The following is a 27,484-nucleotide window of genomic DNA, read 5'->3' on the forward strand; positions in this document are numbered from 1 at the left end:
GAGCTTTTGGGAGTGAACGATAACAAAGAAGCAGTTCCTTCTGTCAAATTCCTAAAAGACTTGTTGCCAATGACTTTATCACAGGTTGAGCAGAGGGATTTGATGAAACCAGTGGGAAGAGAGGAAATAAAGGAGGCTATATTTTCTCGAGATGGTGATAAACCACCTGGACCAGATGGTTATGCCTCTCATATCTTTAAGGTAGCGTTGGAGATTGTGCATGAGGATGTGATAGAGGCAGGGCAGAGTTACTTTGAAACAGGAAAGCTCTTGCCTACTTTTAATTCTACAATTGTGGCTTTAGTACCAAAGAAGACAAATCCTATGTGCATCAAAGATTACACACCAATTCCTTGTCGCTCTGTAATTTTTAACTGCATTACAGGGATTTTGGTGAATAGAGTTATTAAGTTTCTACCAAGCTGCATTGGGCCTAATCAGTCAGCCTCCATTCAAGCGAGGAGTTTTTCAGAGAATATACTCTTGGTTCAGGACTTGTTAGAGGATATGGAGGACTTATCTTTCTCCTACATGCGCGTTGAAGATCAATTTACAAAGGGCGTTTGAATCAGTGAGCTGGGATTTTTTGGATATTGTTTTCAAAGCAACGAGATTTCCTCAAATTTTTATTTCATGAACTTAGGGGTCCATTACTAAATCCAGGTTTTCTATATCGATTAACGGTAGTTTAGAAGGGTACTTTAAGAGGGCAAAAGGGATTAGACAAGGAGACCCTTTGTTCCCCCTACATCTTTATGATGGCTATGAATGTGCTATCAAGGTTACTAGATGAAGCAGCAGCTAGCCAGGTATTTCATTACCATCCTAAGGTGCGAAAGATAAAACTTACTCACTTATACTTTGCAGATGATCTTCTCATTTTTGTCAAAGGAAAGCTTGAGTCTATTGTTGGAGTTCAGTGCATTCTTGAACAGTTTTATACTTTTTATGGGTTGAAGCTGAATCCTTCAAAGAGTGAGGTTTACTCAGCTGGTATGTCTCAAGTTGAATTGGAGGAGGTGCATAAGTTTACTGGTTTTACATTGGGTTGTTTACCAGTAAGATATCTGGGGGCACCACTTGTTGCAAGGAACTTGACAGTAAAAGATTGTGCTCCTTTGCTGAAAAAGGTTGCCATTAAGATTAATGGGTGGGCAGCTAAAACTTCGTCTTACACAGGTCGGGCTCAGTTGGTTCAAGTTGTCTTGTTTTACATTCAGAACTATTGGGCACAGCATTTTCTTCTACCTAAGGCAGTGATTAAGTTGGTGAATCAAATGTGTGTGAGATTTTTATGGAAGGGACAAAATGAAAAAGTTAAAGTAGCTAGATTGAGTTGGGAGCAAATTTGTAAGCCAAAAAAATGGAGGCTTGGGTCTCAAAGATCTTGCCAGCATGTGTAATTCAACACCTTTGGGCCATTCTTATCCAAGCTGGTTCATTGTGGATTGCTTGGATTAATGCTTGCATGCTAAGGGGAAGACATGTTATGCAATTACCTTTAGCTCAAAATAGTAGCTGGGATTGGAAGAAATTGATGGGATTAAGAAATGAAGCTTTTCAGGTTTTTCAAGTAAGAGATTGGCTAGTGCAGGGACAGAGGTATCAAGTGAGTAAGGTTTGGCAGGAAATAAGGCCAAAGGCTAGCAAGGTGCCTTAGAGTAGAGTCATCTAGTGCCCTCTTTATATTCCTAACCATTCATTTCTATCTTGGTTGGCTACATTAGTCAGGCTACCAACGAAAGATAAAATAAGGGCTTGGGGAATGACCATAGATGAAAGTTGTATACTTTGTAAATCAGGTCAAGAGACTAGAGGCCCCTTGTTTGTGGAATGTGTCTACTCTAGAAGAATCTCACAAGCGATACTAAAACTTTGCAAATTAAACAGGAACCTGGGACTTGGAGAAAAAGAAGAGCCTTCATTACAGTGGTTCTTAGGTTGGCTTGAAATGCTCATGTTTATGGGATATAGTGAGAAAGGAACTGTCGGCAATTTAGGAGCCAACAAAGATTCAAACTGGAGTTGCTGGAATTAATTAAAGACATTGTAAGAGTTAGATCGTCAACTCCTAAAATCAATAGAAATGATACTGTAGATAACCTTCTCCGTCAAGTGTGGGGCATTAGTTGATTTATAGGTGATTTGATTTGTTGATTGTTGGTGTATAGATAAGTTTTTTGATGTTTTCTTGTAGCAGAATACCGTTTTTTCTTGTATAATAAATCAAAGCTTACAACAAGAAGAAAAAACAAGTGGAAAAAGATACATACAGAGAAAAGCTTACATTGGCAAGATATTGCAAGGCGTGCACGTAGTCTTTATTCCTCCTTAACCCATGTCTTATTAGCCTCCATTGATTAACAAACTTTATCAAGTCACAAACAAGCCCACTGATGGTCAATCGTCACCAAAATTTGAAATTTTGGAAGAAAACCAGATTAGCAAACAGCCAATCAATTAACTTATTTTTTTCCTTTTAGCAGAGAAGTTGGAGATGGAGATGGAGATGGTGCATCGAAAAAAGTGTGTAATGCATTATACTGTAACGTAGGATATCACTAATTTTGGTTACAGTCCGTGTATAATGCTCTAGACTAATGTGATGAAAACAGAGTATCGATCATAAATCTAAAAATGGAAACCGGGGCACAAGATTGCACTTCAATGAGCAAGCATTGACCATGCGAAATCAATCTTCAAAAAAATCAGTTCAGACGATTTAATAAATAAGTTGAAAATATTTTAATAAATGGATATGTTTATTCAAGCGAGGCCCATTTGCAAGTATTTGAAGCCCAGAAATTACCAGCCCAAAGAATTGATGATTCAATATATCATGCAACGACGCCTTGAAAAGTAATTATTGCGTGAATACAAAGCGGCACCTCGTAAAATCACGATTAGGTTTTCTTGAATTTCTGCAAATTTTGTTCAAAATGCATTTGACCCTTGAATTCGGGTAAGATTTTTAATCATGTTTTTCGCTTTTTTTTTGGCTTGAAATTGCGTTGTGTTTTTTTTTTTAATCTCATCAAATCTTCTCTACTTATTTAGGCTTTTGGTTTTGCTTTTAGTTAAAATAAAATAAATTTGCCTTGTTTTTGGTACTGTTAATTCTCTGTGTGCCACAACCAATCAAAATGGTAAGAAAATATATAAGAATAATCATGGGCTTGCTTCAAATTTCCTAATTATGCTCCAAATCTGCTTCTAACTAATTTTTTTTTCTTGAGCTAATAACCCTAGTTTATTTTACTTATTCTTGCTCCTTTTAATGTATATTCATTGTTCGATGCAGTGGAGGCTTAGAGCTTTTATGTAAATCTGTTAAATTTCATAATGTGAACGTTGATCTGCCAAAAGGAGCAGATAAGGTATGCTGTTTTTTGTTCAAACTCAGTATGTTTTTAGCTGCTTAATTTATGAGGAATTTAATGTAACATATACCTATGCTAACTTATAGTAAAAAATCTTGGGTTTTGTTTTGTGCTTTTCTCAGTTAAGCATGAGGGATTTACTAGCCTGGGTTCGTACCAATTTGATCAAGGAGAGACCTGAAATGTTCATGAAAGGGGAGTCTGTGTAAGTGTTGCAAAAGTTTAGTCTTTGAATTAGGATTGTAATCTTAAAAGCAAGCCATTTAACTGATGGTGGTCTGTGGTTAATGCAGGAGACCTGGTGTTCTTGTCCTTGTAAATGACTGCGATTGGGAGTTGAGTGGCCAGCTTGATACTACCTTAGAAGAGAAGGATGTGGTAGTTTTTATCTCAACATTGCACGGTGGATAATATGAACATCTAAGGTTATAGTTACTATATGTTAACAAACATTAAGAAGAGCATTTCAGTGTTTTTGCCTTTGATGTTATATGAAAATGCAATGAAATTTGTAGTGTTTGCCTCTCATGTTGTTAATGTCACCATTGTTATGTGCTAATTTCTGTAGGATTAATGCATGCTGTAAGTTCCTTTTGTCTGTAGTTTTCATTGTATTCTTTAATCTGCTGCCTTGCTTGGTTCTCTCTCTCTTTTCAATCTTAAATCATTTTCATTGAAAAGAGAAGGATTACAGCAAGCTCTAAGACCGACAGGACTTCATGGAACCCAATCGATTGTGTTTTCCTGATCGGATAGCATAGCAAAAGCTAATATCATGAATAGGTACCACAAAAGCCATAATGTGAGAAATCGCTGTAGAAACTCTGCAAACACATTGAATCTTTTACTTAAATCATTTTGATTGTGCAGCTACAATTTGACTCAGTAATAAAGTTTTGCTAATAACGTTATCATTCAATGATCGATAACGCTTCAATAAAAATTACGTTTTGAAAAATTTACGTGTTGATTTCATTGATAACAACCCCTAACTATTACAAGTGTGACGACAGTAGTTCCAACAATGTTGAGTTAGGTTGAATATGAATATATATATATAGGGGAAAAAAACTATGTATTATATCATATTCGAAAGGAAACCAGAGTTGCAAGTAATGTAGCTCTAGTATCTCATGGTTAAGAGTTGTTCCCAAGTAACAACTTAAAACAATGTTTTCTTTTTCTTTTTCTTTTTATTAATTGACCTAAAATAACCAGAGAAAATCCATGGGAAAGTTTCGATCTTACCTAGTCCTGATTATATAAAAAGGGGAATTACTAATAACAAGAAGTTGAAGGCTTGAACCAATGGATGCCAATGATGAAATCATGAAGAACAAACCATGTTTCCCTTGGAATTGGTGATTGATAAATAGGAAGAAAGCTAGAGGCTAAATGAGTGAGTTGGCAGAGAGAGAGGAGTAATCTTGATGAGAAGTCCGGGAAATACATCATCAGGGTCATGAATATGAGGGTTGTGCTCCACTATAAAAGGATCCCCACACTTGTCGCTAATGGAGTGGAGGGTTTCTCCTTCTGCAACCACATAGATTTCATCACAAGCTCGCTCCAACACCCAACGACTCACCCCTTTCCCATCATAATCCTCATCCTTTGTTATGGTATAGTTAGTTTCCTTGAAAGAGTTGAGCAATAACAGGGTTACCAGCACAAGGACACAGCACCAACGAGCTTCTTCCTCAGCTATAGATGTCAATCCAAAACTCTGACTCTTAGAAAGATTCGAAGCCATGGGAGATTGAATAGGATTTTGAGTAGTGAAGGGAAAGGGTTATTATATTTTAAGGGAGGTATGTAGGACACGAGTGTGGTGTGAGGAGCAGTATTGGCGGTTTATAGTGGTGGGGTGGTGAGAGCGGGTTGAGAAAGAGGCCACGATTTAGTTTTACGTGAGTCACCTTCTTTGGAAGGGGCCTAAAAAGAAGGAACCACTTACAAAAGGACTTTGCTTCAGAGTTTGAGTTCTTTGTTTACTTGTTTCTTACTTTTGTCATTTCATCGGAAACTGAAAAGAAGAATAGCATTATAATACTTTTGCCTTTTTGTTTTGCTTTGTTTGTGGAGGGGGTTTGGGGATTTCCATAATTGTGGATTTACTCTCCTGATATTTGTTTATATCTATCTGAAATTTGATAAAATTTAAACGATAATATTAAGCTTAAAAATAAGTTTGGGTAAAAAATTAAGTCAGTTTAAAATATAGATTAAGCTTGAACTTGAATATTTAATATTTGAATCCAGCCTGAGTCGACTCATTTTTCAAGTTCACAATATTTTATATTATGTTATTTTTATATATTATTTAATTTATTATATATTAAAATATATAATAATACACAAATGTAAACATTAAAATAATGTTAAGATGATTATATAAAAAATTTTAATAAATAGAAAATTATATAAAATTATTAGATATTAAATTAAAATAATTTAAATTTTTTTAAAAAATATATAATATAAGTGGGTCTAAAATGAGTTTAATTAATCTTTTGCAAAAATAGATTGGTTTGAACAAAATTTTAGACTCATATTTTAAATTAAGTCGAGTTTAGATAAACATAAAATATGTTAATGTCATGATTAAGTCTGATCTGACCTATAAAAACTTTAATTGTGGATCACTTTCTTGGCTTGTTAAAAGAAATTACTTTTAAAGGAGGAGTTAAGTTGGAGGTTTATCTAATATTTTCCATGCACTGAAAGAATAAAAGGAGTTTAAAAAAAAAAGAAGCAAATTGATTGGTAGATAGAGAAACTAACAAGAATAGAGAAAAGGTTTTGACATTTTGGGATTCACCTAAGAAAAAGCTAATTACTTTTGTCCTTAGTTGGCAAATAGGCATTATATTGATTTAAAAAATGTGAGTTTGGATGGGCGGTATATTTCCCTACTGTTAGGTAAAAATAGCGGTAGCGGTGAGATTAAATATTATAACGACACTGTAGCTTGAGATAAAGTAAACTAAATGCACTCCAATGTACCCCACCGTCCATTCAAACTCACAATTAGTTTTTAAACGATTACAATTTGACATAATCAAAATTTTGTTGTTAAGAATTTTTAAGAAATTGCTTCTTGAAATTTGCCATTTTGTCCCTCCAAAAAAATAATATAAATAGGAGTTCATTTTTCTTATTTTTCATAAAACACAACAAGAGAAAAATAGTTTCTCTCATCCTTTTGTTCTCTAAATTCCGGTATTCTATAGAATTACACGAGAGAGAAATTTTATCTAGAAGATTGGATTTTAAGTAGGATCGTTTGTGACCTCTTCAATTGTGTCCCACCTGCTTTATTTAGGTGTACGAATATTGAAATACTATGTTAATATTGGGAGATGACGTTCACTACACGATTACACCAATTAGGACCAATATGCTTCTAAAACAGTGGTTCTTCCATAGTAATTGTTGTATTTATTTACATTCAATTTAATTTTCTATCAATGCTAATAATTTTATTTTACAGTAATATATTTTTAAACAATTTTTGCATCTTGAAATTATTGAACAACGAAAGGTACGAGTTAAAGTTGGTGCGAGCTGTTATTAATGTGTTGGGACTTAGCTTTTCAAACTGAATATAAGAATGCAATGCTTTCCATGATCTTGATTATAGCTTTCCCCAAAATAAAGGAAAAACTCTCCCTTCAATTCCAATCTGATTTGGTTCAATTATTAAGGCTGCAAAACTAATACCACTACAATATTCCCCCAAGGATCCTCTCCTTTTCCGAACAAACAACACAGTTAAGACTTTGAAATTGTTAGATTTTAAAATTTTAAACATATTTTGAAATAAATAAATACCATTATTTTCATTTACTATTATAATTATGATTAAATTTAAGTTAAAGTTTTTTTCCTTGTCGAATAAGTTTTCTTATTTTCCAGATTAGCTATGGAATTAAAAAAACATTACAAGTCAAGAAGCTATACTGTGTGTTTTAAGAGAAAAAATAAAATAATATAACCACACTTACCCAACTTCCAAACCTTGTTAGCAAAGATTTTATCAAATTAATTTCATTTTGTCAAATCCACCGGTCATCCTTTGCCAAAAGAGACAAGGAAAATATATTTGGATAATTTTCCCGAGAAAAAAATGCGCCAATTTTGTTTTACGCTTCCTAAATTAAATACAATGAGTCAGGTAACTTTTAGTTCATACTAATTTTATTTTTACCTTTCACATCACTCAAATTTTATTCCTTTTTCCAACATAGCAAAGCATTGTTCTATATCAAAAACCTGAAACACTACCCATAGTGACGAACAATGAAAACTAATTTAAATCTAAAGACTTCTAAAAATCTCCAATATCAGTAAAAAAATTTCATATTATACATCTAATCTAAACCGCTTTCAAAATCAAAACTGTTGCGCAAGAAGCCTTAAAGGCACGAAAGTCCAAACTTATAGATATATATGTATGTATATATCATATATCATATATCATATACCATATCATCAATGTCAAACAGGGGCAACCAAGATGCAGCAACTGCTTCAGGCCCGAAATAATATGAGTCATAGCAGCGCAAAGAATGAAATTAATTAGAAGCTACTTAAAGCCAGCCAGAGAGAGACTTGTATGATCATCTACACATTGTGATTAGTTGAGCCCAGTAACTTTTCCTCCTCTCTTGGCATGTCAACCATCGGAATCTGAAAACCGGACTTGGTAATTTTGTTCCATTCATTTTCAACTCGGAAGAATATCCATTGGAACCTTCTTAGCATCTCTAAGGCAGTGACCATAAACACAGTCAAGTAGTTGTGGCGGAGATGAGCAGACAGTTTATATGTCCATGTGCAACGCAAAATCAAGTTGCTTCCAATAACCCAAAAATAAACCTACCAAGTTTCAGAAAAGGAAAAAAAAATAATTATGCATATGAAAAACTATAGCTATTTATGTGCTATTAAGAGTCGTGAAATGAATATGTGTGAATAATTATCAGCACCAAAGATTCTTACCCATCTTCGCCCATAGAACAGATTGGTGCACAAACTTGGTTTGTTGAACTTGAAGATTCTGGTGAAGACACTGCCACACATGCCAAATTTAAAATTGAACTTCATTAGGTGCAAGAAATGCCAATGTGACCTCACCATCAAAAGCTATATAAGGAATATATTATCACACCTAAGATCCCAATCACGTGTTATATCCCAATAAAATGAGTAGAGTGAGTTGACAACACTTGAAAAAAGCCAGAGGCGACGATAAACATATGTCCACCTATCAGGTGAAACATGATATTTAAGAGCCGAGAGAAAAATCACAGGGACAGCTGTTGAATATTTTAAAGCTGAAACCACATGCAAATTGGGTTAGAATAAAAAAGATGGATGATAAACAAAAATGGGTAAAAGAATTCAGGTGCAAATAGTCACTTAGCCAATATGAGATAAACCGAGGTAAGAAATAGCAATAGAAATCACTGAAAAAGTTCAATGATGTGCTATCCACAAGGAAAATATTTTTTAGGCATCACATTGTACATTTTACCAGTTTGTATATCCATATCCATTCTGACTAAATGTAAATTAATAAAAAAAAAAAAACACCAGGTACCTAGATGTATTACCATTAGAAAGGGTTGGTTTCTCTTTTGTGTCCTTGTACTGCCGCAGACATTGCAGTAGCCGCCAAATATAAGGAATAACAAGCACTAGTGGAATTGCAACTGAGTGGCTGCCACAAACTGAGTCTGCTTCAAACCATGCGATTGTTGCAACCTACATGACAAGAGAATCCTCATCTTATTCATCCAAGGAGATCAACATTGCATCAATTCAAACAGATTCAACAGTTCAATGTTGCGATATGAATGGACCAAATCCAAATTAAGCATAATCATATTTAATACTTAATAAGAAAGACACGCAGTATACCCTCATTGTGTATATCTTCACTAAATAGATAAAAAAAGTGAGCCGATAACCACCAGCATTAGTTTGATTAGAAGACCTCATCCAATCAATTCAAAAACAGCTGTATTCTAAAGCATTACAGACACAACATAAGTTAAACTGGTTCTAAACTCTCACAAAAACCAGAAACAAGAGTAATGACTACACATATTCATCAAGTCTTTCCTTATGATCCTTTTCCTCCATATTCAAAAAGTGGTCTACCATCAACTTGTTTTTCATAGAACTCCCAAATATTAATAATCCGTGAAACTGATAGGCTGTTGAAAAGACCATTGAAGGTCTTATCTTCAGCCAGTTTGAGAAGAACAAAAATACCACAACACAATACATTTGAGAGCGCTCTTAGCCTTCTATAAATAACCTACATGAAAATCATCAGTATTAAAATTACCTGGCGATGAACCATTCGACAGACTGAACGCTCCAAATCTGAAAATACCTTCACAAAATAAAGAATACAAGCAATTAAAAAAAAAAAAAAGCTCCACTTGAAAAACCAATCCTTTTTAGCTAAGCCTTATAAAACCAAATTAATACCATAAACTTAGAGTGGCTCCAATAATTTTGGTTCTATGGCATACATCTAATCAGCATGAAACTCCATGAGAGTATCAAAGTACAAGAAAATATTTTCATAGGCCCTTTAACTGGTACAATCTACTTATTAGGAGAAACAAAAACAGCAACTTTCTTAAGGAGATGAAATGAGGTTAAAGGTTCATACCTTGGCCATGGAGGTCAGAATATCAGCCAAGAAGAAGTCGGGAAATGAAATTGGCTGTTATACAAGAATTAAACAAGTAAAAAGTGTAAATGCATGTCAGCCACAGCAAAACTCTGAGTAATAGTTACTAAAAAGGAAATTTTCAAACATTAAAGATAAAAATATGCCCATCACGACGAAATGCTAATCTGTAAATGCAGCTTGCTAGCTCAAGTACCCAAACAAAAAATTTAAAAAGCTACAATAGAAACTAGCCTGAAGTGGGAGAGCTATACGCCAGAGTGTTCTTAGCAAGAAGTAACGAGATGAAAAATAGAAAATGTCAAAGGGGAATATCAAAACCAAAGCAACAGCAACATAGAGGATCACCTGCAGGTTGTATTTCAAACGTCAGAACCATCAAAGTGTCAAATTACTTATGGCATGATTGAAAACTTGGTAACCCTACAGAATGCAATCTACAAAACTAGAAGAGAAGACTACAAGCAGTCACATAAACATTTGCATTCGTACACATAAAAAAATCATTATTGGCATCCCATACTAATGAAACTGACACGTAATAATTAAGTAGTAAAGACATAATCAATCAATCTAATGGTTGAAACAATCAAAAGCTAATGTCTTGCATATATGCAGTTAAAATTATTATCAGCATAAAAATTTGCATTCATACACATAAAAAAAATCATTATTGGCATCCCATACTAATGAAGCTGACACATAATAATTAAGTACTAAAGACATAATCGATAAATATAATGGTTGAAACAATCAAAAGCTAATGTCTTGCATATATACAGTTAAAATTATAGGAAAACAAAAGATAATGCTGGGAAACATGGTAGATATTACACTGGTTGTGATGCTGCCAATGCTACTTCTCCATGGGAGTAAAGATAAAGGTATGCTGTCATGCTAGTTGGCACTATAACTGTCATCCATATGCTAGACTGCATGCAGCAAAACAGGAGGGAAAAAAGGACATTAAAATCGGAATACGTTTTTTTTAGTAGTGGCACTACAATCTCAGGACCAAGCTCTCAATAAAGCATATGAAGTGCAAAAACGCGAATAACATGAAGAGTGTTTAGAACAAGTACCTTCCATATTTCTCTGTGAGTAAGGTGGTTTGAATCAAGGTCAAATATTTTTGCATAATTAATAGTGCTTTGTGAGAAGACCCATAAACACACTCCCCATAGCCAAACCATCATAGTCTACAATTGCAAAAACAAGAAATAAGATTTGAAAGACATCAAATAACATTTTTTTAGTCAAACTCAAATATTCGTTAACTAACCACAAGGAGGAGAGGGTTATAATATAAGAATGCCTCATACAAGAACAAGTCTCGCAAGTCCGCGCTCATTCTCATGACTGAATCCCATCCAATCTGTTTCAGGAGAACAAATCAAGAGTTTTCAAGACCAATTCTCAAAAGCATCCACGACATTTAGCTAACTGTATAAATACTGACCTTGCAACAAGTGAAGGCCCATATCAGAAACCATATAACCTAGAAAACCACTTCCGTTAGAAGTTCTCAAAGTTAATTGTTTTTAAGAGTGAATCGTGAATTCTGATTTGAAGAACCTCCAGAAAAGAACAAACCTTAAATCTCCATAGAAAGATGGGAGAAGGCATTATGGATGTGGTGTGCATGGGTGAATTAGAAGCCTTCATTTCACCTACCGTCAAAGGAAACACGTAACCCTCTTGAACACTATTTCCAGGTTCACCAGCCCCTAGCCAATAAATAAAAGGTAAAAAAGGATTCGTATCTTGTTAGATGAGTTTAAATCGAAGGTCAATCGATTACTGAAACAGATGAAAGATTTACCTAGGTCAGAAGAAACAGATTTGGAGCCAGGTTTCCGAAGGTGAGGACTGTGAGAAGAAGCGATTGCCGTCTGACTTTCAAACATGAGCTTGCCTGATTCTTTTTTTTTTTTTAAATGTTCCTAATTCAAGTTACATCCTGCGACAGTCAAACTCCAGTTACATTTTCTCATCCAAAAACAACAAAGCAAAATTATACTAAAACTAATGCAGCATATGGATTCCTTTTAACTGGAATTAGGAATTAGTAATAATGATCAGATCCAGAATGAGAATGAAACAGAACAGTTACCGGATTAGGATACGAAACGACGTCGTTGATCCGCGATTTTGACAGATCTGAAAAGACAGTTAAAGAGATGAAAGGATTTTGGACAGAGAGAGAGGTGCATTTCAGTTCAGTTCAGTTCGTCGTCATTGTGAGTGCGAAATTCACCGTTACCTTTCTCTCTCGTTCCTCGGCTTTTTCTTCTTCGAGATGGGCCTATAATAGCCCCAGCAGTATAATCTAAGTTAGGTCGAAATGGACGAAAGAGCGGGTGGTGGGCTAATTTGCCACTTCCAGCGTGATAGACGGTATGTCCTTTCAAAAGCTTCCACTCAAGTTCAAGTAAAAATAAGAACTTAATTGCCATTCTTTAAATATTAATATTTTGCTCACCTTAACTGAAATTCAAAAAAAAAAAAAAAAAACCCTCAGGTTTTAAGGTGTTATCAAGTTTTTGTTTTTTTTTTATCATATTCTAAAATACATTATATATTGGGTAAACTATTAAAATAGTTACTTTTGTTTACCTCAGTTACATTTTAGTCACTTATATTTGAAATATTATATTTTAGCCACTTGTGTTATTGCATTATAACATTTTAGTCATTGAGCTATTAATTGCCATTAATGATGTAAGGTAAACTGATATGGCATATTAAATCATCATTTTAAATAAAAATTTTAGGTTAATTTATACAACTGATATTCATATTTTTTCGTTTTAAGCAATTTAATTTTTTTCTTTTATGTTTTTTTAACTTTCTTTCTTTCTTTCTTTCTTTTTTCATTCTCTTCCGCTTCTCTCTCTATTTTTTTTCCATTCTCTATTTCATTTAGCGTAGTTTTTTTTATGTTTTCTATTTGTTAAGACTAATCCATGTACTTTTATTTTTTGAACAATTTAATTTTTTAAGTAAGACAAGCTTGTGGACTAGTTTTAACAAATGAAAAATATATAAAAACTATGTTAAAAGAAATGAAGAAATGAGAAAAACTGAAGAAGAAGCAAAAAAGAATGGAAAATAAAAAAAATAAAGCTAGAAGAACATAAAAGAAAAATTTTTAATTGCTCAAAATAAAAAAATATAATGGCCAATTGTAGAATTTAATCTAAAATTTTCGTTTGAAATGATGATTTAATGTGTCATGTCAGCTTACCGCCACACTTTTAACAATAATTAATGGCTTAGTGACTAAAATGTTACAACACAATAACATAAGTGATTAAAACATAATATTTCAAACATAAGTGATTAAAATGTAACTTGAGGCAAATAAAAATGACTATTTTAATTGTTTTTCTTTTTTTATTTTAAATTTGATTGTGAAATATGAAAGTTTTAATAAAAAATATAACTTTTATTACATTCTAAAAGTACATGTATCGGGATGGGATGTTAAATCCTATTGATTTGGCTAGAAGCAACATTTGATGAAAAGTTGTGGTTTAATGGTAAAGTAAAGTGGTTTCTTCAACATCTACATGGGGTTTGGTCTCTCCGTTAAGCAATGGTATATTTATTTACATAAAGATCACTCAAACCATCTCTTTTAAGATATATTGTTTAATTTATAAAAATAGAGGGGATTTAGGAAATTATTGCACCATCACCAAACTTTTATTTGGTAATGGGATGATTTTGAATATTTATATACGTTTGATATATATATTTACTATTTAAATAGCTTATATATGAAAACTTTGATTAAGTATTATTATGACAATTATCACTGTTAGTCCAAAATTTATTTGGGTTTTGGTCGATATCAGTCTAAACTCACGAGATCATGAATTGAGATCGTATGATGAGGTCACAAATTGAACTTGCAGCTCGATCATCAAACTTATTCCCCTGAGATGTCATATGAGCATGAGAGTGCGTAACACGTGTTTAATCTAGAGTAAGGTATGTGTTTGTATGCATAGAATTTATTTAATTTGTCATCTCAATAAATAGTACCTATATAAATAGACAAACATGATAAAAAAAAGTGATAAAAAAAGAGGACGCAAAAAAAATAGTTTTTATAATAAAAGTAACCTTAAAAAATAAATTAATTATCAAAATAACCCACATTTTAATTATGTACAAAAATAACTCATTTTCTACGGTAAAAAGTGGTGGAGCCACATGATATGGGGCCACCACTTTGCCACGTCAGCCAGGGGTATTAAAAATTTATTTTTTGGTGGAGCCATGTTTAATGGCGCCACCAGTATAAAATATTAGGAAAATATTAAAAAATCTGAAAAAACGGGAGACTTAAAAAAAATTCATTTTTTGGTGGAACAATTCTAAATGACGCCACCACTTTTCTGATTTATCAGGTTCTTATATTTTTTTTTACTTTTTTCTACTTTTTTTACTTTTTTACTTTTTTTTCTTATATTTTGTCTCTTTCTTAGATTTTTTTCTTTTTTAAGTTTTATATTATTTTCTTAATTTATTTTGCTTATTTAATTTATATTATTAATTTTAAAAAATTTATAATATATATTTAAAATGTTTTATAATATTTTTTTAAAATTTTAATTATTATTTTTAAAAATATTTTTTAACTTTATATATATATTTGTAAAATTAATTTTTTATAAATTTTAAAAATATATTTTTCAAATTAGTTTTGAAATTATTAGTTTTATAATATTTGAAATGTATGTTTAATATTTTATTAATTTTACATACAATTTTAATATTATTTTTAAATTCTTTTTTTATCATTAGGTATATATATTTAAATTTTAAAGTTTAAATTAATATATATATGTATTTATTATAACTAGTCACATCATGTCAGTGATGTGATTATTAATAAATTTAAATATAAATATAAATTTTAAAAAATATATATTAAATATTATTTTATAAATATTAAATATATTTTTTTTCTTTTTTTACTCTTTTTATTGTTTTTTTTATGTTTAATTATTATTATTAACTTTAAAAAATTTGAAATATTTTATTAATATATATATATTTGTAAATTTTAGATATGTATTTTGAGATTATTTTTTAAAATTTTAAATATAATTTTTAAATACATTTAAAAAATTATAATTTTTTAATAATATAAGAAATCATAATATTTTAAATATTTTTTTAAAATTTTGTCTTTTTTCCTTTTTTTTACTTTTTTGAAATTTTATGTTTTTTTCTTATTTTATTTTGTTTATTTATTTTATTATTAATTTTAAAAATTTTGTAATGTATATTTAAAATATTTTATAATATATTTTTTACAATTTTAAATATTATTTTTAAATTTTTTTTAACATTAGATATATGCATTTAAAATTTAAAGTTTAAATTAATATATATATATATATATATTTATTATAACTTGTCACATCATGTCAATGATGTGACTATTAATAAATTTAAATATAAATATAAATTTTAAAATATATATTAATTAAATATATTTTTTATTATTTTGACTCTTTTCATTGTTTTGTTTTTAAAAAAAAAATTGTTATATATATGGGTAGGGCTTGGTCCCCCTTTCTATAGATGAAGAAGTTGAGTGAGGGAAAAAAAAAGGTACGTTTGTTAAAATTTTATTTTTTTTGTTTTTATATTTTATAGTTAATGTAATATAATAAATAATTGTATTGTATGTTTGTTTTTTTATATTATACAGATTTGAAGATGTCTTTTGGAGCAAATACCGATCACACTTCATCGATGATCGACGAAACAGTAAAATTTATTATAAATTAAAAAAATTTTGGTTTAGTTTCCCAATTTTTTTTGCTAATCGCTACTCTGTTGAACATGTTTTGACTGCTTTAAAATACTTATCTCTAATTTGTTGTTATTTAGCTTCTGTTCAACATTTTAGATTATTAATTTGATTATACTTTGTAATACTTTATTTTTGTTATAATTGATTTAGATATACATTATTTGTAATTGTATTTGTATACTTTAAAAAAAAAGAGTTAGTAGCACCCACCTCCAAACATCTAATTTAATCACACAAATTATAATAGAATAGATATATTATAAAAATAAATTAGGATATTTTCATTTTTTTAAATAACTACCCCTTAAAATCGACTTACTTAAAACTTTACTCTATTTCTACTAATTTCATACTTAATTTATTAGACGGTGTGTAGGGATTAATACGCAAAACTATTACTTGACGAGCTCGATTTATGAAAAAAATTTCTTTTAATTTTAATATACATATTATTAAAACAATAATAATAAAAGTGAATATATTTGATTATTTACTATTTAATTTATAATTAACTAGAAAACATAAGTATTTGTTTAAAAAATACTTTATGTTTTTAAATTTTATCATATAAAAAAATATTAGTATTCCTTGAAAAACAATTTTTCGCTATTACTCACTTTAAAATTTGAATAAGATATCATAAAATTTTAAATTAGAAATATATATGTATTGTAGCCATTGGTGTCAAATTGGACTTGCTTGAACCAATATCTTCTCTTGGGTTGCTTTCTGGTTTGAACTTATTTTTTACACTGGTGGAGTTTGAGTTGCTGCTCAATGAATTTCTCTTTTCTTGTAATTTTACTAGTCCCCAATTCATATTCCTGTAATTTCTCCCATTCTTTTATTATTAATATATTTATTTTAATTAATTTAATGCTTAACTATGGTTAGGATATAATAGTCACATTTAATTTCTACGTGTTATTATTAATATTTTATGACAAATTTTCATTCTATTATTAATATATTATTACTTATTTAATTTAACTTAAATAAAAAAATACTTAGAATGGTTACGTTGATATAATATAAGTGTGATGTTTTTGTTTTCTCAACCTTTCAATTTTACTCTTCAATATATTTTTTTATGTTTAAATTATATAGATAATTGATTTATCATATTTTTATAAAAATTTACCATACAGGATGGTTATCGGGTTTTGAGGTTGCGGTGTCATTTTCTCAAGTACGATCCGGACGAGCGGATCATGCCATACTTAACACAACAACTACACCACTCTATATATAGAAGAGAACCAAGAGGTGGAGCCATAAAGAATGGCTCCACCAAAATACTGTGATTTTTTAGAGTATAGGGGGCCCGGTAGCAATTTTGTCATTTCCTGGTGGAGCCAAATAATTTGGCGCCACCAGTTTTCAAGTCTGACAGCCAACTTATTTGTTTCAGCCTTTTTTTTTTAAGTTTTAACTTTCTGTTTTCTTTTTAAGTCATTATTTATTTTATTTATTTCGAAAAACTTGAAATGTATTTTTTAAAAATGTTTTATAATATATTTTTGTTTATAAATATTAAAAATATATTTTCAAATTATTTTTTAAATATTAAATATATATTTTAATATTATAAAACATTTAAAATGATTTAAAATGATTTTTTAATATTTTAAATGATTTTAAATATTTTTTAAATTTTACATAGAATTTTGAAATTTATAATTTTCATTTATTTTTAAAAATATTTAACATTTTTTAAATTTTTTATACAAATTTTATTTAAAAATTTAAATGTTTAAATGTTTTATATTATTAAAAAATAAAAACAAATAATAAATTTGAAAGATCATATCTTTAAATTATTTTAATATTTTTTATTATTAAAAATATGGTTAATATTTAAAAAATAATATTTATAATTTTCAAAAATTAATTTGAGAAATATACATTTAAAATTTTAAAAAATCTAAAACTGATATTTAAAATTTTAACAAATATATATTATAGAACATTTCAAATATACATTACAAACTTTTAAAAATTAATAATAAGAAATAAATAAATTAAATTAAATTAAATAAAATAACAAAAAAACTATAAAATCTTAATTTAAAAAATCTATGTAAAATTAATAATATATTAAACATACATTTCAAATATTATAAAACCAATAAACAAAATACAATAAGAAAATAATATAAAACTTAAAAAAAGAAAAAAATTAAAGAAAAAGACAAAATCTATGAAAAACTAATCTAAAATTTAATTTGAAATGTATAATAAAAATAAATAAAATAGATAAACAAAATAAAATAAGAAAAAAATTAGACTTCAAAAAACTAAAAATAATTATTTTTTTAAAATTTTAAAAAATTAATTTGAAAAATACATTTTAAAATTTTATAAATAATTAATTTTACAAATATATATAAAGTTAAAAAATATTTTTAAAAATAATAATTAAAAATTTTAAAAAATATTATAAAACATTTTAAATATATATTACAAATTTTTTAAAATTAATAATATAAATTAAATAAGTAAAATAAATTAAGAAAATAATATAAAACTTAAAAAAATCTAAGAAAGAGACAAAATATAAGAAAAAAGTAAAAAAGTAAAAAAAGTAAAAAAAAGTAAAAATAAAATAAGAACCTGACAAATCAGAAAAGTGGTGGCGCTATTTAGAATGGCTCCACCCAAATATGGAAATTTTTTTTAAGTCCCCCGTTTTTTCAGATTTTTTAGTATTTTCCTAGTATTTTATATTGGTAGCACTATTCATCATGGCTCCACCAAAAAATAATTTTGTAATACCCCTGGCTGACGTGGCAAAGTGGTGGCGCCATATCATATGGCTCCACCGCTTTTTATTGTAGAAAATGAGTTATTTTTGTACATAATTAAAAAATGAATTATTTTGATAATTAATTTATTTTTTAGGGTTACTTTTATAAAAAAAACCCAAAACTTCAAGAAGCAATATTACAAGTTAATCAAATATAATTTAACAAATAATATTTTAAAATATTCTAATTATAATCAAACCAAGTGCGCTGTCAATTAATCAATGTAGTTTTCACAAGTAATACAATAAATTAGTGTAGCATTTCATTCGAAAAGACTTTTCACTCTCTTCCGTTATTAACCGGTTGTCCATTTTCATTTAAGAGAGTGAAAGATTCGGGACTTCTTCCATCCATCATCCGCTTGAAGTGGCAGCCAAACTCAGCTTTACGTGACTATGGACAATGGTATCTTTAATAATACTTAATTGCTAATATTTAAATGTAACCCCACGACTCCCTATATAAAATGATATTGTCTCTCGACAGAAGAACCAGTCAATGGGGAGCAATAAGTCGGACAAATGTTGGGATAGCCCATGATAAGATAAAGGAAAATTCCCCAATTTATAGATGCAAAAAAACAATGTCCAAAAATTGATACACCATGACATTTCGGGGTTGGAACTCCCTTACGCCAAAAAGATTACTAGAAGAAAGAGTAAATATATTATGAAATCTAGTTGTGGAAGGATTTTCTCGATGTTTGGTATAATCCAAAAATACAACGTTAGAAACCGCTAATAGGCTCTTGATAATTTGCCCAAAAGCGACATGACAAACTCACAAGATCCTCGCAAATCATTAGTTTTGGGGCAGATGAAAACCAATCTGAAACAGGTGCAGGAGAAGAAAGAAGCCTCTCGTCCATATACTGCCACTTTGCCCATTTGAATGCTCGATGACACTAAAAACTCATACTTATAATGCACACGTTGCAAACGTCCTAAACGCAACATAGCCACCATCTCCTTTATTATTGTGGTGCATGATAACTTTTCACCTTCGACTATAATATCCTTTTTTTAGAGAATTGTCAGTCATCTCTACGGGAGGCAAAAAATAAACAACAAAATCTCACGAGAAAATATTATGACAATTAAAAAGGACAAAGATGATAAACTCCCATTAAAGCACGCAATGATAAAATCCCACAAGAAAATATTATCACAACAAAAAAAGACAAAGATGTCAATCTCCAAATAAAGCACACACCCTGTTTATATAACTAGTGTAGCAATATAAGAACAGACATTCCGAATGAAATGATGACAAATATAAATAACACCTTCTCCCACCACAAATTAGGAAAAGCCATGTGTTTAAAAACAATTAGTGTAAAGAATTGAAGAATAATGATGACACTTAAAAAAAAAAAAAGTCATTTCAAGTGACGACCGTTACCTTCACCTAAAATAGACGACTTAATCCAAGTCAATTTATAACATATTTTTCATCTAGGGAGACAATTGTTATACTCCATAACTTATATGTAGTACCTAGAACCCTTCCCATCGACAAAATGATCCATTGACATAAGGATCTTCTCCATAAAGACCTATATTCATACCCTCGCCCAAGCTACGACAACATAGCCCTCTCATTGTTTCGCTTGAGAGCCCCAAACCCCAAGTCCTCACTCGAGTATCATATTTTAAGGCTAATATGATCTTTGGAGATATATTGGAAAAATCCCTAAACACAACAATCAATATATCACATTTGACAGCTTCCTCGTTTAGTCCTTTTAGATCAAGTCAAATAGTACCTTGGGTTGACTATCGCTACCTTATCATATTGCTTACATGCAATGTTTGGGTCTTACATCCAACTTTCCTCCCATTTATAAATACCCCTTAACATTAGGATCAAGTAACATGAGAACACAAGCAACCTTACTCAACAAAAACTCATTCTATTAGTTTCGTTATAATTCTTAAATTTACTGGTTCTCCTCACTTTCCAATTTCATGGTGTGAATTGCCCTATTCTTTGTGACTATTGGCACCCCTACAGTGCAAATTATCACAAAAAACCATTCATATGTATTGTGTTATAATAAGAATAATAACGGGCATTGATTGAAACTGTGAAGTTTAAGAATGAGAGAGTTTGATGTTCTAAGTTTAAGGGTGGGTTTGGATGGGCGATTGGGTGCGGTGCGGTGCGTTTAGCTTACTTTTTATCTCACGCTACAGTATCGCTACAGTATCTAATCTTACCGCCACCGCTGTTTTTACACTAACCGCAGGTAAACGCACCGCCCATTCAAACTTACCCTAAGTCCTTTTATGAGGACTTAAGTCCCACCATGTATTTTCTTTTTTTTGGGGAGGGGTTAATTTTTTTTCTTTTATATTTTTATATAAAAGTATAAAACAATATTATAATAATGTTTATTAATTATTATAGAATAGTTAATATTTATTAATTGTTATAAATTTAGTTTTTTAAATACTTTTCTTAATCGAGTTAGTGTCAGGTTAATTTATGACACCAATTTAGTTAGATACTTATGCTTAGTAGAATATAAAAGTGAGGAAACAAATGAAGAATTTTTTTTTTTGAGTATGTTTAATAGAAAGAAGGTGAGGAGAGAAAATAAGAGAGATAGTTAATGTATAAAAAAAATAATCTAAATTAAAATAATAAGATGATGGATGTTAAATTAAAATTATACATTTTTGTAACGGTTTTTTTCCTCCCATTTGTTAACTATACAAAGAAATGAATAAAATAAAATATTATGTGTTGAATTTTTGATCTTTTCAAATAGTATAATTTTCTTTTTTTGAGCAAAGGATTATTTGTTTCCTTTAACAATTTTTTTATTTGCAATGGATTATAAATAAAAGGGCTAACCTAAATTTTTAAAACAAGGTATATTACATTGATCATTTATTTTTTATAAATTTTTATTTTGGGTATCGAAAATAAAAATATATATAAATAAAGCATTATCGTTAACAACATTTTTTATTTTAGTAAACTAACTTTAATAAAATTTTATTTTAGTCACACATTTGCTTTTTTAAAAATTAATTTTATTAAAAAAACCTTGAATTTTTATAGGAGATAGAAATCTAAGTTTTTTCTTGTCACTCAATATCTATAAAAAAAAACCAAGCTTTTCTAGTAAAAATTCAGGGTTTTACATGAGGAAACCCAGATTTTTTCCCTAAAAATTAATTCTAAAAAGGGTTTTTTTTCTATAAAATCCTAGATAATTCCTAGTAAAGTCCCATGTTTTTCCCTTGTATTAGAAATAACTAAAATTCATTTAAAAAATCCATGTAATTCCTTATAAAATCCTAGATTTTTCCTTTTAAGGGAAAACTAAAATTAATTCTAAAAATAAAAAATAATAATAACAGGTTTTAAAACAATAAAATGAGTGACCAAAATAAAAATTTATTAAAATTAGGTGACTAAAATGAGTATAATAACATTGAATTAACAACAAATGACCAAAATGAAAATTATTAAAGTTCAGTGACTAAAATGAAATGATTATTGATGGCAGTGCCTAATTTGTATTGTTTTTATTTTCAGTACCCAAAATAAAAATTTATCAAAGTTGGGTGACAAATTGTGTAATTTATCTTAAAAGTAGGGGTAGTTTTGACTTTCGAGAGACGTTACAAAACGGTCGTTTTCATATTTAAGATGGGTAACTTTGGAATTAAAAAAGTTAGGACATTGAAAATAATCTTCATTTTCCAAATTTCTCGCTAAGGAAGAAATGACCACTGCGGTTCAGCTCTTCCACTCTCTCCCGCCAATTGCTTCCCTCCCGACCGCTACAGTCCCGGCGGCCAAAAGCAGCGCCCGCGCACGAAACCAACCAGCATCGTTGCATGTAGTATGCGCTTCGAGGAAGGGCCGAGATGACGACTACCACGCCACTCTCAAAGCTCTCAACTCCAAAGGTCGCTTCCCACGAAAATCCCTTGGCCAGGTCTAATTACGCGCCCCACCTTTCTACCCTGTTTTTTATGCACTGGGTTAACTTTGGTAAACTAAGTAATTTCTTAATATTTAATATATGCAGCATTACATGTTGAATCCTGAAATTAACGAGCAACTGGCACGAGCGGCCAATGTAGAAGAAGGTGACGTGGTGTTAGAAATCGGACCGGGAACTGGTTCTTTGACCAATGTCCTCATAAACTCCGGCGCCACAGTTCTCGCCATCGAAAAGGTCCGCTCATTTCTACGTTGCAATTACTGGAAATACATTTTACTACAGATTATAGCTTAGTTTTTTCTTTTTGGGTGATGTAGGATCCTCATATGGTGGATCTTGTAAGAGAAAGATTTGAAACCACGGATAAGTTCAAGGTAAATTCAGTATATTGTCTGACAAATATTACTTCTCCATTGATGATCTTCATTGGATTTTGAATCTCGTTTAATATTTATATGAAAAAAAAAATTGTAGGTATTACAAGAGGATTTTGTCAAATGTCACATTCGTTCTCATATTTCTCCAATATTGGAAAATAGAAAGGCTTTGAACGTGAGCTTGATTCGTGCCAAAGTAAGAACCGTGCTTCTTATACATTTGAAGTCAAGTTAGATTAATTTTTAGACTTCAATTTGATGATAAATGCTAATCAAGAGATTTTCGATTTATGAATAATAGATAAATCGTCCCCCCACCCCCCCAAAAAATAAAAAATAAAAAATTTTGACATGCCAGTCTTATCCATTGTTAGTTTATACTTGTTCTTTTTGCAGGTAGTTTCTAACCTACCCTTTAACATAAGTACGGATGTAATTAAACTACTTCTTCCTATGGGTGATATTTTCTCTGAAGTTGTTCTCTTGCTTCAGGTCTGTAAAGTTTTTATTTGTACCTTTTGATTTATTTATTGATATGGTAAAACTAGCATTTTTCATCAAAATTTTCGAATGTTTTTATGAGGTAGAAATGTGAGGTTGAATATGTTAAAATCTTTTGTCTCTCTATGTTGATTGTTTTTGGCTGTTTGGGTTTAGTTTTCAAACTGGTTTACTAACTTTAATGCTTGAAAAATACCAGGAGGAAACAGCTGTGCGATTGGTGGAATTGTCTTTGCGGACATCTGAGTACCGACCCATCAACATCTTTGTTAATTTTTATTCTGGTATTTCTACAATATTTAGTGGCTCTAGAATTCGTTGTTCACTTAATCTTTGCTTTTAAACTGCATCATGTGCTTTTGATTTACTGAAGGCTTTTGTTTGGTATTAATTTGTTGGTTTTTTCAGCTTTCAACTTTATGCAATGGGAAAGAATTTTGTTGATGTATTCCAGGTCAATATTGTTTTCAAAAACTTATGTCATCTTTATATTATGTTTTTTTTTTTTTCAGAGCCTGAATACAACTTTAGAGTTCCAAGAACAAATTTCTTTCCTCAACCTAATGTAAGTTATCTAACCAATGTCAGTGCACCATATTTTGTTATTTTGAGCTTCAACTTAAACCAATCTAGCTTTACCTGGAATAGGTCCTTCTTTCTCTAACCGCTTGAACCATCTTTTACTTTACTAAAAGGATGGTACTAAGGCTTCGATTGTATGCTTCTGTAGGTTGATGCAGCTGTTGTTACATTTAGGCTGAAACAAGCACCAGACTATCCTTCAGTGGCCTCCACGAAAAGCTTTTTCTCCATGGTTGGTTGATTCCTATGTTGAGGCAACCTTACTTATTGTTAGTAAAACTCATCATAGTTCCGTGGAGTTCCATAGGAACTTAAAGTAGACTTTCAAACTTGAGTTCTAACCTGTTTTGAGATGATATTCATATATTTTTTGGATGATAAAACCTAAATTAGTACTTAAATTTAAGTGACATCCTGTAGTTCTTTTCTTAGTAACTGTTATTACCTAAAAATATAGGTGCATTCTGCTTTCAATGGAAAACGGAAGATGTTGAGGAGATCACTCCAGCACATATGCCCATCTAATGAGATAGAAAGAGCTCTTGGAGATGCTGGCCTTCCAACGACAGTGAGTTTCATTGGAAATTGGCACTTTCTAATTATTAGTATAATTAGTTCCCCCTTTCTATTTTATATGCAAAATTGTTTACCTGGCTGCGATTTTCTGCACTGGGCTAATTGATGCGCGAATCATTCATGCAGTCAAGACCTGAGGAGCTCACCTTAGATGATTTTGTGAAGTTGTACAACATGATTGCAAAAGTCTAGTCCCACACAGTTCTGAATAGTTTAGACATTGCAAATGGCCCTAAGAACAGCTAGTTTTGGCAAAAGCCATTTGCCATGGGCACAAAATGCAGTCTTGTACATCGCATGGTTCACCTTGAAGAAGAAAAACACAATCTAACATGAACTCATCAATGGAGGACAGTGCCATACAAGTCATTTTGATATCCACGGTCCCATCTCGAAAGCAGTGCCTCCAGCAGAAGGTATTATCCAGGGTAATGATGGTTATGACTGCCATATCTTCTTTTCAAGTTCTCTTCAAACAGCTCGCCCCATATTTAATTCATATAGTCTTAATATTTAACACATCTATAAAGATTCCCACAGATTTTATCTGTACACTTTAATACCCGGTGTACAGAGAAAATGTGCTTTGGAAGAGGAGCTTGTACTTTTCGCTCTCTGTATCTTATAACATCAAGTTCGGCAATATTTTGACTTATTTAATTTTTGACTTCCAATGGGGAGGGCTTCCATAACGTTAAATATACGAGTAAAACAAATACTTGAATGAAATTTTCAAAGAAATAAAAAAAGATGTTTCTTTGCATTATATTTGATGAAGGGAATAAGCCCTGTACGAGTTGAAAGACCAAAAGAATCTCTTGTTAATTGAAGGAAACTGAATAAACTAAAAGGTAATATAACCAAACTTCCTCGATAATAATAACGGAAAAGCACTCTGTTCTGCTCCTCCCAAGTTTCGGCCCTGGGCCCATGAGACTTGTAGGCAAGATTCAAAGCTCAAAACTTATACCCGGATTGATGTCTTTGAAATTTTCCTGGCCTCGGCTTCATTATCACCATCGGCTTGCATTTTTGCTTGCTGCCTGCCTGCCTGCCATCCTTATGGCAGTGGCAGAGGAGAGAGTTCTCTGCTGCTACCAGTGGCAAAGGATGCTGTAGCGGAGCAGGAAATTGAGTTTTGGGTAGCATCTAACATAGCATCAAGTAACTTTGCCATCTGGGTTGCTTGATGTAGCGAAAATACTAGCTCTGTTAATTGCACTGCCGCCACTAGTGGTGCCTTGTGCCTCGGTCATGACCACGTTGTTGTAGTTCTTTTCTTATTCATAGTTTAGAGACTTAGAGAAATGTCGGTAGCAAGTCGCTGCTTTTCTTGTGTTAAGCAGTTGTGACATTGGGGAGGTTTATTATGAGTTTTTCTTATGGCTGCCGAGCACTTCTTTTCCATTGAATCAAAACATTTCTATTTCTGTTCGTTAAATAAAAAGAATAATTTCATTTCTGACCGTTAGCTATATATATATTTCCAGGTTCTGATTGAAAATGAATTTCGTAGGGCATAACTGAGAATATCATCACCAACCAGAGTACGAATTACAGCTCACAACAAATAGATAAAAGAGTAAAAGATAATGAGGCAAAACCCAAAGATCCTATTAAATCACAATTTGAAGGATCAGTACGAGAATGAAAAGTTCCAACAAACACGAAGATACTCAGAAGAAAATAAGAAGGCAGATCACGAATCACAAGAACACTCGACAGCAGTGGAGACAGGCACCTGAATATCCTTATAGAGACAAACATAGGGAACATCGCAACCAATGTAAGGTCCAGTCCATTGACCTTCAGCAATGTAGCTTGCATCCCAAACTGAAGCATACAAAACATGGGTTTCTCAGGAGCTGCCTCACCTTCCTTCTTTTCTGCTTTCCTCACCACCTTCCCATCAATAACCCACTCTATAGAATCGGGATTCCACTTGATGGTGTATTCATGGAACCCATCAGAACAGTCAAAACCCAGATCATGAATCTGCTCTCTGTTCCCAGTTCCTACATCACAATTCATAGAAAACAGTACTTGAATGCTAAAGAAAAAGGTAATAATAAATTAAAAAAACCCTTGAAATCAACGTATCAGTATACTATACTGAAAACTTAAAAACCTGTAGTGTAGTAATTGGTTTGGACAATAGTTTTGTCTTTGCCAAGGAATTCGAAGTCGATCTCGTCTTGCGATTTGTCGCCTTCGAGTGAGGAAAGGTAAATGTTGAAGTTGAGGCCACTGGTGTTGCCTTTAGGGCATTGGATGAGGGAAGTGAAAGTGCCGTAGAGGAAGCGAGTGGTGGAACGCCACCTGGCGCCTCCACGATGATCAAAGGTGAGTGTGATGGAGTTGGAGACAGGGCAGTGGGTGCAGGCCTCCGGGGTGTAGTCTATGGCTATTTCTTTGATGGGTTGGATTTGATGGTGAAGTGCTGGATCCGCCATTGCCATAGTTTGATAGCAAAGGAAACTGAGATCTAATTATTGGGTGGGTCAACTCAACTCTTGTGTAGCCACTAGCCAGCCATCGCCATTTGAGTCTTGGAATATATCCACTCTCTCTCTCAAAATAGTAAAATATATAAATAATAAATAAATAATATGGGGATGTATTCCATTTCCGATGCTCATCCATATTTATCTACCTATACTTATCTATATCTATACTAATATTTAATATTTAATATTTAAGTGTCATGAATCAATTCGATCAACACATGTATATGATAATTTATATTATC

General features: G+C 31.2%; 6 protein-coding genes across 7 annotated transcripts; 3 read left to right on the forward strand and 3 right to left on the reverse strand.

Annotated features, from left to right (window-relative positions):
- Window positions 1-758: 758 nt before the first annotated feature.
- On the forward strand, window positions 759-2,038 carry LOC107960554 (uncharacterized). Its single transcript, XM_016896887.1, has 2 exons — window positions 759-1,350; window positions 1,803-2,038. Exons 1-2 carry the CDS (start codon window positions 759-761, stop codon window positions 2,036-2,038), a joined length of 828 nt encoding a protein of 275 aa, XP_016752376.1.
- A 790-nt stretch (window positions 2,039-2,828) lies between these two features.
- Window positions 2,829-3,908, forward strand: LOC107957273 (ubiquitin-related modifier 1 homolog 2). Its single transcript, XM_016892761.2, has 4 exons — window positions 2,829-2,962; window positions 3,302-3,377; window positions 3,503-3,585; window positions 3,674-3,908. Exons 1-4 carry the CDS (start codon window positions 2,940-2,942, stop codon window positions 3,789-3,791), a joined length of 300 nt encoding a protein of 99 aa, XP_016748250.1. The 5' UTR covers window positions 2,829-2,939; the 3' UTR covers window positions 3,792-3,908.
- Window positions 3,909-4,438: 530 nt separating this feature from the next.
- Window positions 4,439-5,429, reverse strand: LOC107960553 (uncharacterized). The gene has a single exon (XM_016896886.2). The coding sequence runs from the start codon at window positions 5,131-5,133 to the stop codon at window positions 4,765-4,767; it is 369 nt and encodes a 122-aa protein (XP_016752375.1). The 5' UTR covers window positions 5,134-5,429; the 3' UTR covers window positions 4,439-4,764.
- Window positions 5,430-7,726: 2,297 nt separating this feature from the next.
- LOC107957272 (SPX and EXS domain-containing protein 1) lies at window positions 7,727-12,531 on the reverse strand. 2 transcript variants are annotated; one of them, XM_041080906.1, is made up of 15 exons: window positions 12,356-12,525; window positions 12,206-12,252; window positions 11,915-12,052; window positions 11,686-11,819; window positions 11,552-11,590; window positions 11,375-11,467; window positions 11,175-11,291; window positions 10,929-11,024; window positions 10,327-10,440; window positions 10,072-10,125; window positions 9,739-9,786; window positions 8,999-9,149; window positions 8,554-8,719; window positions 8,385-8,454; window positions 7,727-8,261 (listed from the first exon to the last, which is right to left on the reverse strand). In XM_041080906.1, exons 3-15 carry the CDS (start codon window positions 11,997-11,999, stop codon window positions 8,007-8,009), a joined length of 1,422 nt encoding a protein of 473 aa, XP_040936840.1. In that variant the 5' UTR covers window positions 12,000-12,052; window positions 12,206-12,252; window positions 12,356-12,525; the 3' UTR covers window positions 7,727-8,006. The 2 variants fall into 2 exon arrangements, with proteins under 2 accessions (XP_040936840.1, XP_040936841.1); XM_041080907.1 differs by having other exon boundaries at window positions 12,206-12,531.
- Window positions 12,532-22,400: 9,869 nt separating this feature from the next.
- On the forward strand, window positions 22,401-25,395 carry LOC107960552 (ribosomal RNA small subunit methyltransferase, chloroplastic). Its single transcript, XM_016896885.2, has 10 exons — window positions 22,401-22,690; window positions 22,784-22,933; window positions 23,017-23,073; window positions 23,174-23,272; window positions 23,473-23,568; window positions 23,777-23,861; window positions 24,090-24,142; window positions 24,308-24,391; window positions 24,617-24,727; window positions 24,862-25,395. Exons 1-10 carry the CDS (start codon window positions 22,475-22,477, stop codon window positions 24,925-24,927), a joined length of 1,017 nt encoding a protein of 338 aa, XP_016752374.2. The 5' UTR covers window positions 22,401-22,474; the 3' UTR covers window positions 24,928-25,395.
- An 837-nt stretch (window positions 25,396-26,232) lies between these two features.
- Window positions 26,233-27,316, reverse strand: LOC107957271 (probable xyloglucan endotransglucosylase/hydrolase protein 21). Its single transcript, XM_016892760.2, is given in 3 exon segments — window positions 26,233-26,580; window positions 26,583-26,750; window positions 26,864-27,316. Coding segments are annotated over 3 exon segments (645 nt in total). The 5' UTR covers window positions 27,195-27,316; the 3' UTR covers window positions 26,233-26,434.
- Between the last annotated feature and the right edge of the window lie 168 nt (window positions 27,317-27,484).

Source organism: Gossypium hirsutum, chromosome A11 (assembly GCF_007990345.1).
Source record: "Gossypium hirsutum isolate 1008001.06 chromosome A11, Gossypium_hirsutum_v2.1, whole genome shotgun sequence".
Taxonomy (NCBI): Eukaryota; Viridiplantae; Streptophyta; class Magnoliopsida; order Malvales; family Malvaceae; genus Gossypium; species Gossypium hirsutum.

Coding starts and splice junctions, on each gene's coding strand:
- LOC107960552 (XM_016896885.2), top strand. CDS start 22,475: ATGACCACTGCGGTTCAGCTCTTCCACTCTCTCCCGCCAATTGCTTCC. Junction 22,934..23,016: donor CAGTTCTCGCCATCGAAAAG/GTCCGCTCATTT, acceptor TGGGTGATGTAG/GATCCTCATATGGTGGATCT. Junction 23,862..24,089: donor CTTTGTTAATTTTTATTCTG/GTATTTCTACAA, acceptor TTTTTTTTTCAG/AGCCTGAATACAACTTTAGA.
- LOC107960554 (XM_016896887.1), top strand. CDS start 759: ATGGCTATGAATGTGCTATCAAGGTTACTAGATGAAGCAGCAGCTAGC. Junction 1,351..1,802: donor ATTGAGTTGGGAGCAAATTT/GTAAGCCAAAAA, acceptor TTTGTAAATCAG/GTCAAGAGACTAGAGGCCCC.
- LOC107957272 (XM_041080907.1), bottom strand. CDS start 11,999: ATGTTTGAAAGTCAGACGGCAATCGCTTCTTCTCACAGTCCTCACCTT. Junction 10,126..10,326: donor GTATAGCTCTCCCACTTCAG/GCTAGTTTCTAT, acceptor CTTGTATAACAG/CCAATTTCATTTCCCGACTT. Junction 8,720..8,998: donor GAAACCAACCCTTTCTAATG/GTAATACATCTA, acceptor ATGTGGTTTCAG/CTTTAAAATATTCAACAGCT.
- LOC107960553 (XM_016896886.2), bottom strand. CDS start 5,133: ATGGCTTCGAATCTTTCTAAGAGTCAGAGTTTTGGATTGACATCTATA.
- LOC107957273 (XM_016892761.2), top strand. CDS start 2,940: ATGCATTTGACCCTTGAATTCGG. Junction 2,963..3,301: donor CATTTGACCCTTGAATTCGG/GTAAGATTTTTA, acceptor TGTTCGATGCAG/TGGAGGCTTAGAGCTTTTAT. Junction 3,586..3,673: donor TTCATGAAAGGGGAGTCTGT/GTAAGTGTTGCA, acceptor TGGTTAATGCAG/GAGACCTGGTGTTCTTGTCC.